We start from the raw sequence: 13,088 nt of genomic DNA on the forward strand, positions 1-13,088 counted from the left end.
CTCATGTCATCTAGGGGAGTTTTTCCTTGCCACAGTCACCACAGTCATTCTTTAAAGCTGCTTTAAGACAATATCCATTGTGAAAGCTCTATAGAAATAAACTTGATTTGACTTGAAACTTGACTAATAATTTGAAGGTCCCTGTTGTGCTACCAACTCCACAAGACCTCTGTAGGTATGTTGTGTTATCTGGCAACCAGATGGCAGTAGCAGAACCTGTTTTCTGGATAAGTTCTGGAAGTACTCTTACTTGGTTCTCAGGCCGGCCGTGTCAAAGTTACTCAGCTCTTTAAACTCACCCATTTATATATATGAGTATATAGTATTTATACACAAGCATCTGCAGTAAAAGGAGCACAGCATGGTGGTGATATGAGAGAACTTATTGCTGTGTCTTTCCTTATGCTGTATCTTATATTTATACCTTCAGATGTGTACAAACCAGTGATCAGGAGAATCTTCAGGTATTTAGGGGGTTAAATACTGTCTATATGCATAATAACAAATAGTAATACAATAAATTGCACATTTTGAAATAATTCTTCACCCGTACAGCTGAAATGAGACGATGTTCTGGGGCGCAATAAAGCACCTTGTGTAAGCAGTCTACAGAGGATGACCATTAATTGTTTAATTCATGAAACACCTGAAGCGTTTTATATAGTGCGGTTTTCCTGGAAGTCCATTAACCCAGAAAAACACCCAGAGTGTGGACAGAGCACACAGAAACATCTGCTCAGCTGCTGTATTGGCCAAGTCAATGACCAAATACAATATGAAGCTGAAGTAGACTTTTAAAACCTTGATATTTTGTTTTAAAAACCTTTAAATGTCATGGGATAAAAAAATTTCAAAAAAGCCAGAATGAAGAAAACCCCATTTGATGATGCATTATTACACCACAGTGCTGAATTCTTAAATGTGGTATGGTTAAATGGTCAAAAGGTGTTGATTAATTTTCCACAGCAGCAGCTTTGACAGTAGTGCCAATGTCCTTTTTACATAAAACATTTTTATTTTAAAACAATGAGTACATTTGAAAATTAATATCAATATACAAATGAAATAAATCAGAAATCCAATGAACACTGAGCTTATGGAGTCCCAGGTGTCCATAGAAAATGATCATACATCCTTCAACAACCACTTGTGTCATGTAAAGTTAAATGAACCTGCAACACTGTTGATTTTTTTTCCACTGAGAGAACATGTTAAGTCACGTTCACATTGCTGCCCTTTACTCCCAGGGCGCTGTAAAAAAAAAAAGAAAAAAGCTTCAAGCTCCACATGGTGAAAAAATTGAGAGGATAAAACACACAAGGATAAACAACCAGAATCTGTCAGAATGTCTATTACAAAACAACCTACCCAAATGATCTAGCATACACTACAGTACTGTTCATTTCTCAATTCTGAATGGTCAGACGCATTGTTAATTTTCTATAGTAAAAACTACACAATACATAGAAAAGTACTGGGACACCTGACTTTTCCAGCTTTATGTGGTTCTTCCCCAAACTTTTACCACAAAGTTGGAGGCACACAATTGTATGTGACGTCTTTAGGTGCAGTAGAATAAAATATTTCCTTCACTTGAACTAGGAGACTCAAACTCAGCTTCATGGATATATGGTTAACATGGGTTGGAGTGAAAGATCTTAAATGGCCTTCTATAGAGTGCTATACAGTGCCCCCTAAGCACAGAGCATTAAGGACCTTGCTCCAGTGCACAAGTGTAGCAGCTTGAACCAAGAGCCTTAACTACTGAGCAACCACATCACTGGTTTTTGCATATCCCAGCTCGTCAGGAAGCTGGGGTCAGAGCACAGGGTCAGCAATGATAAAGCACCTCTGAAGCAGAGAGGGTTAAGGGCCTTGCTCAAGGGCCTAACAGATGCAGCTTGCATTGTTATTGACCTTATGATTAGTAACCCAGAACCTTAGCCACTGAACCATCACTGAACTGAATACAGGACAAAAAGGAATCTTAATGCAGAATGGGATGTTCAGAAAGTAATCTCATGGTCAGGTGTACACAAACATGTAGTGTATGTTTGTCTATATAGTGTATGGTCTAAGTACAAAACAAATTTGATGCACCAAGTTGTTATTAATTTTAAAGCGATTCTATTTTTATTAAGAAGTTGCTAATTTCCATTAGTTGATAGAGGCCAAAAAGTTGGATAGTAAAAGAAATTTTTAAAAAAAGGGGGAAGGAATATTTTGCATCTCCCCTGAATGCACAGACACAACGAGATGCACAAACATTTGTGAGGCAACATTTAACAAAAAACAGCTACAATAAAATGTCAGAATTTGTGTGAAGTAAATAAATTTAGCCAAGATTACGTAACATTGAAAGTCATACAGGCACTCATCGCTGTCTTCCTCTCGCTCTTGCTCAAAAATCTAACCTTCGCCGAGCCATCACTGTGATTGGACCCATCGCTTGATCCTACCTCAACCAGGCTCACCGTCTGTGCCTGTGGTGCCATGTTCACCTTATTGGCCAAACGTTTCTGCGCCACGCACCCAAACACCTTTCGGAAACCTTTGCGGAAATGCTTGGACACTAGTGCGTAGACGATAGGGTTGAGGCAGGAGTTGGTGTAAGCCACCAGATGTGAAAGAATGCGTAGCACATAGGTGGCGTGGTTGAGAGGGAAATGGCCGAACCACATGCACATGATGATGAGGTGGTGTGGGAGCCAACAGAGGCAAAATAGAACAGCCACAATCACTATCATCTTCGTCACCCTGCGTTTGGCGAGGCGACTATCACACACCTCCTGCACTAGGTCTACGCTTGTCCACAGGTATCGGATGGTCCTGGCATATGTCAGACCCAGGACCAAGACGGGAATCAGATATCCAAATACAAACGTGCAAATGTCCATGGCTTTGCGGTTTTGGATGCCCCAGGCAGGGACACACACAGTGGTGCCATTTAGATCCATCTGCTGATAGTAGCTAAAATAGGGACTGGAGAACACCAGCGAGAGAGTCCATACCACTCCGATGGAAGCGAGAGTGTTATGTGGCGTTCGAAGTTCTCTGGCGTGAAGGGGGTAACAAATGGCTAAATATCTGGAAGAAAAAGATCGAAATATTTTTAATAAAGCAAAATTATTGGTCACAGCTATGACTGGTTTTAATCGTTCATCACACTGTAACTAAACAGAAATATCTAGTGGTACTAAATAATGAAGATCTATTTTTTTTGTTTTTTAAATGAATATTTGACGATTATTTTAATGCAATTGTATTTGCAACATTTAGAATATTTCACCTTGTACACACACCTCACATGTGTGCATCCATCAATAGATTACCTTTGTTTATTATTAATAAAAAACTTAATTAACTTTAAAGTATAATCCTTAAATTTATGTACACACTCAAACTTTGCAAAAGTAACAAAATTATAGACATTAGAATTACTGCATGCTGAATAGCAACTGTAAACTTAATGTTTATAATAATTATAATTATAATAATATAATTATTACCTAATACAGATTACAGCAGCCTAAATATTTTTGAATATAATGCTCTTGTTCACCAAATATACTATATATATATATATATATATATATATATATATATATATATATATATATATATATATATATATATATATATATATAAAGTAATGGGACATCTGACTATTCAAGCCATATGTGGTTCTTTCTCAAACTGTTAACACAATGCTGGAGGCTCACAATTAAATAGAATGTCAGTAACATTAAATTTCCTTCACTTGAACTAGAAGATATAAACCTGTGTTGGCATGACGATGCTCCTTTGCACAAAGTCAGCTTTATTAACATATGCTTTGCCTGAGTTGGAGTGGAAGATCTTCTGCTATAAAGCACTAACCTCAACCCTATTGAACATCTTTGGGATGAATGTAAATGCTGACTGCACCCCTGAGCTCCTCATCTCACCTACATCAGTACCTGAATTTGCTAATGCCCTTCTGGCTAAATGGGCGTAAATCTCCACAACCACACTTCAAAGTCTAGTGGAACATTTCCCCAGAAATGTGGAGGTTATTATAACAGCAAATTGGGAGTAAAGGTGGAAATTGATTTTCAAAATGTTATTTTTAAATAGAAGGGTGGAGATTAGTGTACATAATCTTTGAATGTTATGGTTTTATGTATAAGGACATAATAAAAAAACATGTTTTTTGAGGTCTTAAGGCAAATACAACCTCAGATGAATAACAACACATGACATTATTTTACAGTGTGCTATGTTTTTTTTGTTTGTTTGTTTGTTCTACTAAAATAATGCCAAAATGGAAAAGTCATAAGAGAAAAGCTAAGTATACCTTTACATCTTATATAGGATTTTTAAAGATTAAGTAGCAGCCAGATGCTTCTGTGAACCCACATTTTAGTAGTTTGCTGGTCTAAAACATTTACACCAGAATGTTTCAGATAAATTCAGGTTTCCTCCACCAAGGAGGAATAACACCAAAAATGATCTTAGAGATGCCCAACAATCTGGAAAGGGTTATAAGGCCATTTCCAAATCATTTAAAGCTCATTATTCTACAGTGTGGAACATTATTCACATGTGGAAAACATTCAGGACAGCTGCCAATCTTTCTAGCAGTAGACATTCTCAACAAATTCAATCCAAGGCCATGCAATGCAAAAAACCCTTACCATCTCTGACTCTACAGGTCTCAGTTAGCATGCTAAATGTGAAAGTTGTTGACAATACAAATAGAAAAAGTTTGAACAAGTTTGGTTTGTTTGGTAGGGGGGCCAGGAGAAAGCTTCTTCTTTCTAAAAAGAACATGGCAGAACGGCTTAGATTTGCAAAGTTGCAACTAAACAAACCAAAAGATTTCTGGAACAATGTCCTTTGGACAGATGAGACCAACGTGGAGATGTTTGGCTATTATACACAGCCCAATGTTTTAGCAAAAACCAAAATTTTCAGGAACACCTACAACCGAGCAGTTGAGGGTTAAAGGCCTTGCTCAAGGATCCAGCAGTGGCAGGTTGATGATTCTGGGATTTGACCTCATGATATCTCCCCCCTATCTCATACTAAAATACCACCTCCACATAATAGGGAAAGTGATATTTACACCTCAACTGTCAATAAGGTGAAGGTACTGATTTTGTCTTGTTTTGTAGACATAAGAGCTGAAAACTTGCAGTCATTGAGTTACAGGACAAGAACTCATCAGTACACCAAAGTATATGTCATGCTACAGGACAATGATTTCAGGGAACACCAGCAAATCTTCAACAGAATCCATCTCCTCCTTCTGTCTTTTACTCAGTGCCACAATCTCTAAACCATACAACATCGCATGTCTCACCACAGTCCTATCAACTTTCACTCTTCCAGATACTCTTCTATCACAAAACCATAGAATTCATTGAGGGTGTATTAAAATTTTCACACGACTGTATAGTCAGGGATGGGCAGTATTTATCATAAAAATGGCTTCACATTTTTTATCAAAATACTGTGTAAGAACTACATAAAGACCATAAAAATGTGGCCTCTTAATTGTGCTTACCCAGTAGTTTGCCAAAACTTGTTGAGATCAGAACAGAAAATGTATCCATATGGAAGAAGTTGGTAAAGGTAAAAAACATGCAGGCTGCCAGCTTTTAAATACTGTAGGTGTCCAGTGATTGATAAATAAATATTTGATTGCAAAATAATGTACCCTATTTGAAGAAGCTGTTTAGTAGGATCATGATTTTGCATATCATTGCATGAATGACTGCCTAACACATAATATATTATTATATTTATGGTTAACAATCAAATTATTATTTAGTTAGAAACTTGTTGCTATGAATACAGGTGTAATCAGTTGTATTCTTATGAATTATTTGTTTGTCATTGAGTCAGTGTGTCTGATGCTAAGTAGCCCTTCTTTACTAAACACCAAGTACAGTAACTAAATTAAGATACAATTATGAGTAATTTGTGAACTTAAACATTAAACTGTTGGTTACTTCAAAACTAACCTTCATCTGGGAGATCACAGGGATTATGTATGTGAATATTTAATGTGTTAACTGGTTGCATATGTCAGATTAATTGCATGCCTCGGCCCAAAGAAAAGCTGTTGTTAAAGATTGATTACTGAATCAACTAAGTCGGTGTAATGGTGAAGAGATCAAATAGGTCAATTGATGAAAGGTTTGTAAAGAAATTTCATGCTCCCTTGTAAAAGTATTTTTTAGTATTTTTTAAATACAAACATACAGCAGTTTATTTTGATACATGGTGTGGCAACTGTATTTTGAAGTTCCTATCAAAGGCTACATCAATGCTGCGTTTTATAATGCTATGGTAACATTCTTTTTTGACCGGTTGAGTGTGTCAAACATGCCAAGAATTTGGCTTAAATAACCTCGGCGGGTGACATCGTCACAATGCGTGCACCTGTGAGGCATAAATAGATGTGAGAAGGACACCCCTTCAGGTTTCTTTGTCTTCAGAGACTGCATTGTGTGTGTGCTGTGTGTTAAGCATGTGCTGGTAAAAATAAATAGATAAATAAATAAATAAATAAATAAATAAATAAATAAGGGAAGGTATATATGAAAATAATGTCTTATGAGTCTCATCTTGGTTGATGACCCACATGATTTTTGCTTAGAGTGTCTCGGGGAAAAGTACACAGTTCGTGCTCTTGAGGACATTGAGTACGAGCACTACCCATTAAAGTGCTCCTGTCCTGACTCTATTTTTTTCAAAAAAGGCGAATCTACACTTCCTCCTTAAGATCATGGGGCTCGCACGTTGAGCTGGCTGAGAGGTGAGATGCGGACACACCCTTATCTCTCACTCTTTTGCCAGGCCTCGATGTTCCCATGTCCACTGCTGAGGCATGCTTTGGTGCTTCCTCAGAGAGAGGCAATGACATGGTTTCCCTTGCCTCCGACAATATTGAAATTGAGAGCACCGCCTCCAAGTGCTCCTCACGTGATGATAAAGTATTTTAGGAGTTACTTGAGGTGATGAATTGTGCTGTGGCCAGACTTAATTTAGACTGGCCACAGGAGCAAGAGAATCCCAGACACCCTGAACTAGATGACAGATTTTTGTTGGGTGGCCAGTGGGAGGAACCCTAACGTTGGTCCCTCCAATTATTCCCTGATCTCCATAATAAGTTATCAGGATCATGGAGTAAACCTTATTCCTCTCAAGTCTTTGTGCCCACAATATTGATTTATTTGACCATTGTGGGTGTAAATGTGCAGGAGTATATGATGATGCCCCAGGTGGAAGAGAAACTTGCAGGCTATCTCTCTTCTGACGACACGCCATTGCTTAAAAAGCCAACCCTCCCCACTAGGCCGTGTAAAACAAAATCCACATTGGTGGGGAAGGCAATCCAGGCAGTTGGTCAGGCAAATGCTGCACTACACACCATGGTGGTTTTGCAGGTGTACCAGGCTGACCTGCACAAAGGCCTTAGCACGGGTGGAGGCATTAGTGAGGAGGCTAGCTCCGGGAAGGAGCACAAGAAATTCTAACAGAGAGCCAGGTTTTCTTCCTGACATCCTTAGGGGACTGCTGTAAACCCAAACATCGCTCAATGGGTTGTAAGGACCGCAAAAAAAGGGCTGCATGTTACAGCTTGCACATCCTCCTTCGCACTTCAACGGCATGGTACCCACTACCATGAAGTCAGAACAAGCACAGTTGTTGAGACAAGAGTAGCAAGTGAACAAATGGGCCACATAACAGGTTCACCTGCCAGACAGAGAGACAGGTTACTCTAGCTGGTATTTTCTAGGTACCAAGGAAAATGAGGAGTTGTGTCCAATTTTAGACAGGTTGAGCTGCTACCTCAGAACATACAAGTTCCAAAAGTTGACAGTCAGTATAACTGTATCTCAGATCCAATCCAGGTATTGGATACCAAGGGCTCTGGAGAGGCCATCCTCTTGACTGGCACATCAATTGCCTTAAACTTATGGCTGTATTCCGGGCCCTGAAATAACCCCTTTAGCACTTAAGTGTCTACCAAGCTACCAAGTCCTAGTGTGTGTGGACAACAATGCAGTAGCCTCTTACATTAATCACCAAGGCAGGCTGTGTTCGCACTGCCTGGACAAACAATTGCAGCAGTTTCTGCCTCAGGCCTAGGACAAGTTCCTTTCCTCAGAGCAATTTACATTCTGGTGTGTATAAATATGGGAGCAGACCTGCTGTCCAGACAAGCTGTGACAGGCAAGTAATGGAAACTCCACCTGAAAATGGGCAGTCAGTTGTTCGAAAGATCTAAAGAAGCAAATCTAAATCTTTGTTCGAAAGATCTAAAGAAGCAAATCTAAATCAAAAAATTTCTAAATCTTCCAGCTGTCCTGGGTCTGGACACAATGACCCATATGTGGCACAGACAGCATCCTCACACATTTTAACCAATAGTTCTGCTCCCAGGAGCCCTGGCAAAAGTCCATCAACAAAGGTATTGCTCTTTACTGAAAGCACCTTGTTGACTGACCAGTGTGTGGTTCTCTGATCTAATATCCCTCTTGAGGAGAGATATCCCATCTCAGGCACAGGGGACAGTGTTGTGTCATTTCAAAGCCATTAGATGGCAGACTTTTGAAGGTTGGTGTATGAAATACCACGCAGACCCAGGTCACTGGCAAGTTGTTTCAGTGCTGGAGTTCCTGCAAGTAAAGGTTTCCACAGGCACAGGTCCTGCTATTCTTAGGGTTTATGTGGCCACCATTTCAGCTTGTCAGATTAACAGGGTCTCTGTAGGCAAGCATGCTTGTAAGCCTGTTCCCTGAAAAAGTGGGAATGAGATGCTGTGCTTCATTGCTGCACTGTCGGCATGTCTGGATGCCTCTTTAGACAAATGCATAATCTAAAGGTGTGTCTGTGTTGCATCTATTTATGCCTCGCAGGTGCACGTGTTTGATGGACATGCTTCACAACACCTATAGAATTATGAAACGCAGCCTTTTGATCCAAGGAACAGGGTTCTTCTCAAGTAACTCGAGACATTTATTTTGATACCCTTAAGGTTAAGGTATTTGGTATTTCATTTTTAAATACATTTTGATGTATCTTTGTCCAACCCTGTGCGCAATAGCAAAACATGCAAAACTTTGAATACCCAAATAACATTTACAATTTTTTTTAATTATACAGTAGCAACAATACATTTCTTCTTCTTCTTCTTCCGGCTGCTCCCATTAGGGGTCGCCACAGCGGATCATCCATCTCCATACCACCCTGTCCTCTACATCTGCCTCTTTCACACCAACTACCTGCATGTCTTCCCTCACCACATCCATGAACCTCCTCCTTGGCCTTCCTCTTTTCCTCCTACCTGGTGGCTCCATCCTCAGCATTCTTCTACCAATATAATTCATGTCCTCCTCTGCACATGTCCAAACCATCTCAATCTCGCCTCCCTCACCTTGTCACCAAAACATCCTACATGCGCTGTCCCTCTAATAAACTCATTTCTAATCTTGTCCATCCTCGTCACTCCCAACGAAAACTTCTTCAGCTCTGCTACCTCCAGCTCCACCTCCTGTCTTTTACTCATTGCCACTGTCTCTAATCTATACAACATCGCAGGCCTCACCACAGACCTATAAACTTTCCCTTTCATTCTTGCAGATACCCTACTATTACAAATCACTCCTGTCACTCTTCTCTACCCACTCCACCCTGCCTGCACTCTTTTCTTTACTTCTCTAACACATTCTCCATTACTTTGCACTGTTGACCCCAGGTACCTGAACTCCTCCACCTTCTCCACCTCTTCTCCCTGCAACCTGCACTTCCTCATTCCACCACCACGTCTCTTTGTCTTCCTTTCTATTTCCAGATGTCACACCAAGTACTTTTCTAGCTGCCTCCCTCACCACTCCTGCAGTAGTTTCCCAATCATCCAACACCTCTTCAACACCACGAGCCTCTGTCTGACCTCTTCCCTGAACCTCACACTACACTCTTCCTCCTTCAGTTTCCACAATCTTATTCTTCTTTCAGTCCTCACTCTCCTCCTCTTCTTCTTCACCTCCAAAACCATCCTACAGACCACCATCCGATGCTGTCTAGCTACACTGTCCCCCGCCAACACCTTACAGTCTCCAATCTCCTTCAGGTTGCATCTCCTGCATAGCACATAGTCCACCTGTGTGCACCTTCCTCCACTCCTATACGTCACCCTATGATCCTCCTTCTTCTTAAAATAAGTGTTCACCACTGCCATTTCCATCCTTTTAGCAAAATCTACCACCATCTGCCCTTCCTGATTCCTCTCCTTAAAACCCATACCTACCCATCACCTCCTCATCACCTCTGTTCCCCTCACCTACATGCCCATTAAAGTCTGAGCAACAAGACATTTAATGTGTTATATTTTACAATAGTTTCTTTATTAGCACAGGCAACAAAAAATGGACACTGTATAAATTCTTCTAAAAATACTGCTGTTTTTCTTTACATTTTAAATGGTTGGATTCAGAGGTGGAATTAATTACATTTACTCGCATTGCTGTAATTGCAATTGCATCAGTGCATGACATTCCTAATGTTGGTTACCACCAGGGTTGGAAATTAACAGGGACTTGGGGAAAATTGTCACTACACAATTAAATGAGCTCTAATGAATGAAAACGTACTATTTTAGAGTAGATATGTTGATGTTATATTAGATTTGAGCAATATTGTGTAAACAATCACACACTTTTTTTGCTGAGAATGCAGTGTTTAATCAAAGTGTATTGTTTATTAAGTTATATTGCTTTAATTTGTAAAGGTGTTCCTTTACAACTAGTTTTAAATTTACATTCGCTTGTCCTTTTTAAACTGCAAACAACTAACAAATCCCCCACCACAACCTTTGTGTTAAAAGTAAATAACTCTGTAAATATTACTCTGAGTAAACTTTTTAAAATGAGCTACATTTAACTTTTTCTTGAGCAGATTTTTAGACCGGTAACTTTACTTGTACTTAAGTAAAATCTCAATAAATTAACAGTTCTTTTTACTTGAGTAGAATATTTTATTACTCTTTCCACCTCTGGTTGAATTGCTGCCTTATTATGTATTTCCCCACTTTTCATGTTCTATTTTTTTCTCTCAACCACCACAGGGGATGCAAATATTTACCACTGCATATAAATACATTTCATATTTGTGGAAGAAGTGTGCTCTTACTGTTGACTTGTTTAGCATTTACTATCTCCTCTATACCTTATATATTGATACAGGTACTTCTCTGGCATATTTATATTTGATAATGGAATCCTAACTGCAGTACACATTAATGATAAACAGCTCATGTTGGAATTTCATTTCAAAAGTCATATCACATTTTACCTCATCTGTTTGCAATATGCAAAAAGTTGAGGACGTACCTGTCCAGAGAGACAGCAGTAAGAGTGAAGACGCTGGCGTACATGGTCAGGTAGATAAGAAAGTGCACCATTTTACACACGAACGCTCCAAACACCCACTCGTCCATGGCATAGATGGTGGCTTGAAGCGGAACGCAAAAGAGTATGAAGCAGAGATCGGCGAGACCCAGGTTCAGGATGAACATGTTAGTGGTCTTGGAGTTCATCTGGCCATTGCGAAGTAGGACAGCGAGGACCAGGCAATTTCCCACTGTGCCAAGCACAAAGATCAGAGCAAATACTGAAGCGATGATCGCTGACTCAACTCTTCTGTTTGAGGAGAAGTGCATCTGCTGTGAGGTGTTCATTGTTCCTACCAATCCACAAAGCCTGCAGGTGTCACAGCAGCTCATACACACTCAGGTGGTTGACATTGTCCTTTCTGTGCTGAGGAGTCCAAGAAGTGAAGCTAAACCAAGATGACACACACACACCATCATCATGCTGTAAGTCTCCTCCCATTCACAATATTCATGTCAGCTTTACAGGCATAAATATATATATACAGTCAACCTGATGTGTGTAAGTATCCTGTATATTTTATATACAAAAAGCTTTTTTTTTTTTTGACTCTTTTTAAAATGTCTTTTGTTTTTTTTTGTCATCTGTCAATACCCACCAACCAACTCTTTCCTCTCATACAACACCGACCAGGTGGTGAGGGAGAAACTCCCTGGGTTTATACGAGGAAGAAAACTTGAGAAGAATCTGGGAGAAACACTGGATATTCATTTATTATAGTTTCATTGTTATCGCTGAAGATTAATAGTCAAATACATAGAAATATTTCTTAATAAATAAATATTAAAGAGGCAAAATGAAAACCTTCAACGCAATACACCTTTATTCATAACGTCCTTTTTATACTCAGATGTAAAAAAAAGAAAAAAACTTTATTGAAAAAGAATGTAAACAGTCTTGTGTGAATAAATTGCCCAATTGGGTCTGATCCTGAGTCACATAGAATAACATGGCAGAGGTAGAGCTGCATCTTCCTAGAGACAGTACAGGAAAATAACACCTAGTTTCCTGTTTTTTACACTACAAAGGCCTGTGTGTGAAAGGGCCATGCATTAGAAGTCAGAAGGCACTTAAGTAAATTTATGATTTGCTGTCTGTCTGGATCATAGACATAAGTGTACTCATATTCACATGATATTTTTTCATTGCATCGTATTGCAATGAATCGCATTTTGTTGAATCAAATCGAAATACGCTCGAACTGCATTGTAATTGGGGTGCATTGCATTAGTAGCTGCTTCATATGTATCTTTAATAAACTAATTTCTTTGAAATTAGTAGACGGGACACAATCATAATTCCTAACAGGTAGTGAAGACGAAATTCCCTTTGCGCAGCACTCAAACTATCACCATTATTATAAAGATTTATAGGGAACGCTCATTGTGCACCACTTCACTGCGCCATTATAACTAATGGCTAACGGTTCTAAACGAGCTTGCACTGGTTCCAAACAACTGCCAACTCCTACCTCCAAAATTTCCTGTTTCCCTGCGCCACCCTGTATATAGTTAAGTGTTGGTCACATACTAAAGCATTCATTTATATGTCTTAAAAGATTATGAACAGTATGGACAAAAACAATTATCTTAATCCTACAATTATTTTTGTCTTGTGTCTCATTTAAGATCATAGAATATAATG

At 39.2% G+C, this 13,088-nt stretch overlaps 1 protein-coding gene across 2 annotated transcripts; it reads right to left on the reverse strand.

Moving 5' to 3' along the window:
- Positions 1-2,112: 2,112 nt before the first annotated feature.
- Positions 2,113-11,832, reverse strand: LOC124389111 (galanin receptor 2a). 2 transcript variants are annotated; one of them, XM_046854358.1, is made up of 3 exons: positions 11,741-11,802; positions 11,385-11,634; positions 2,113-3,087 (listed from the first exon to the last, which is right to left on the reverse strand). In XM_046854358.1, the coding sequence occupies exons 2-3, from the start codon at positions 11,588-11,590 to the stop codon at positions 2,346-2,348; spliced, it is 948 nt and encodes a 315-aa protein (XP_046710314.1). In that variant the 5' UTR covers positions 11,591-11,634; positions 11,741-11,802; the 3' UTR covers positions 2,113-2,345. The 2 variants fall into 2 exon arrangements, with proteins under 2 accessions (XP_046710314.1, XP_046710313.1); XM_046854357.1 differs by having other exon boundaries at positions 11,385-11,832.
- Between the last annotated feature and the right edge of the window lie 1,256 nt (positions 11,833-13,088).

Source organism: Silurus meridionalis, chromosome 7, assembly GCF_014805685.1.
Source record: "Silurus meridionalis isolate SWU-2019-XX chromosome 7, ASM1480568v1, whole genome shotgun sequence".
Classification (NCBI taxonomy): domain Eukaryota; kingdom Metazoa; phylum Chordata; class Actinopteri; order Siluriformes; family Siluridae; genus Silurus; species Silurus meridionalis.

Coding starts and splice junctions, on each gene's coding strand:
- LOC124389111 (XM_046854357.1), bottom strand. CDS start 11,776: ATGAGCTGCTGTGACACCTGCAGGCTTTGTGGATTGGTAGGAACAATG. Junction 3,088..11,384: donor ACTGCTGTCTCTCTGGACAG/GTACGTCCTCAA, acceptor TTTTTCTTCCAG/ATATTTAGCCATTTGTTACC.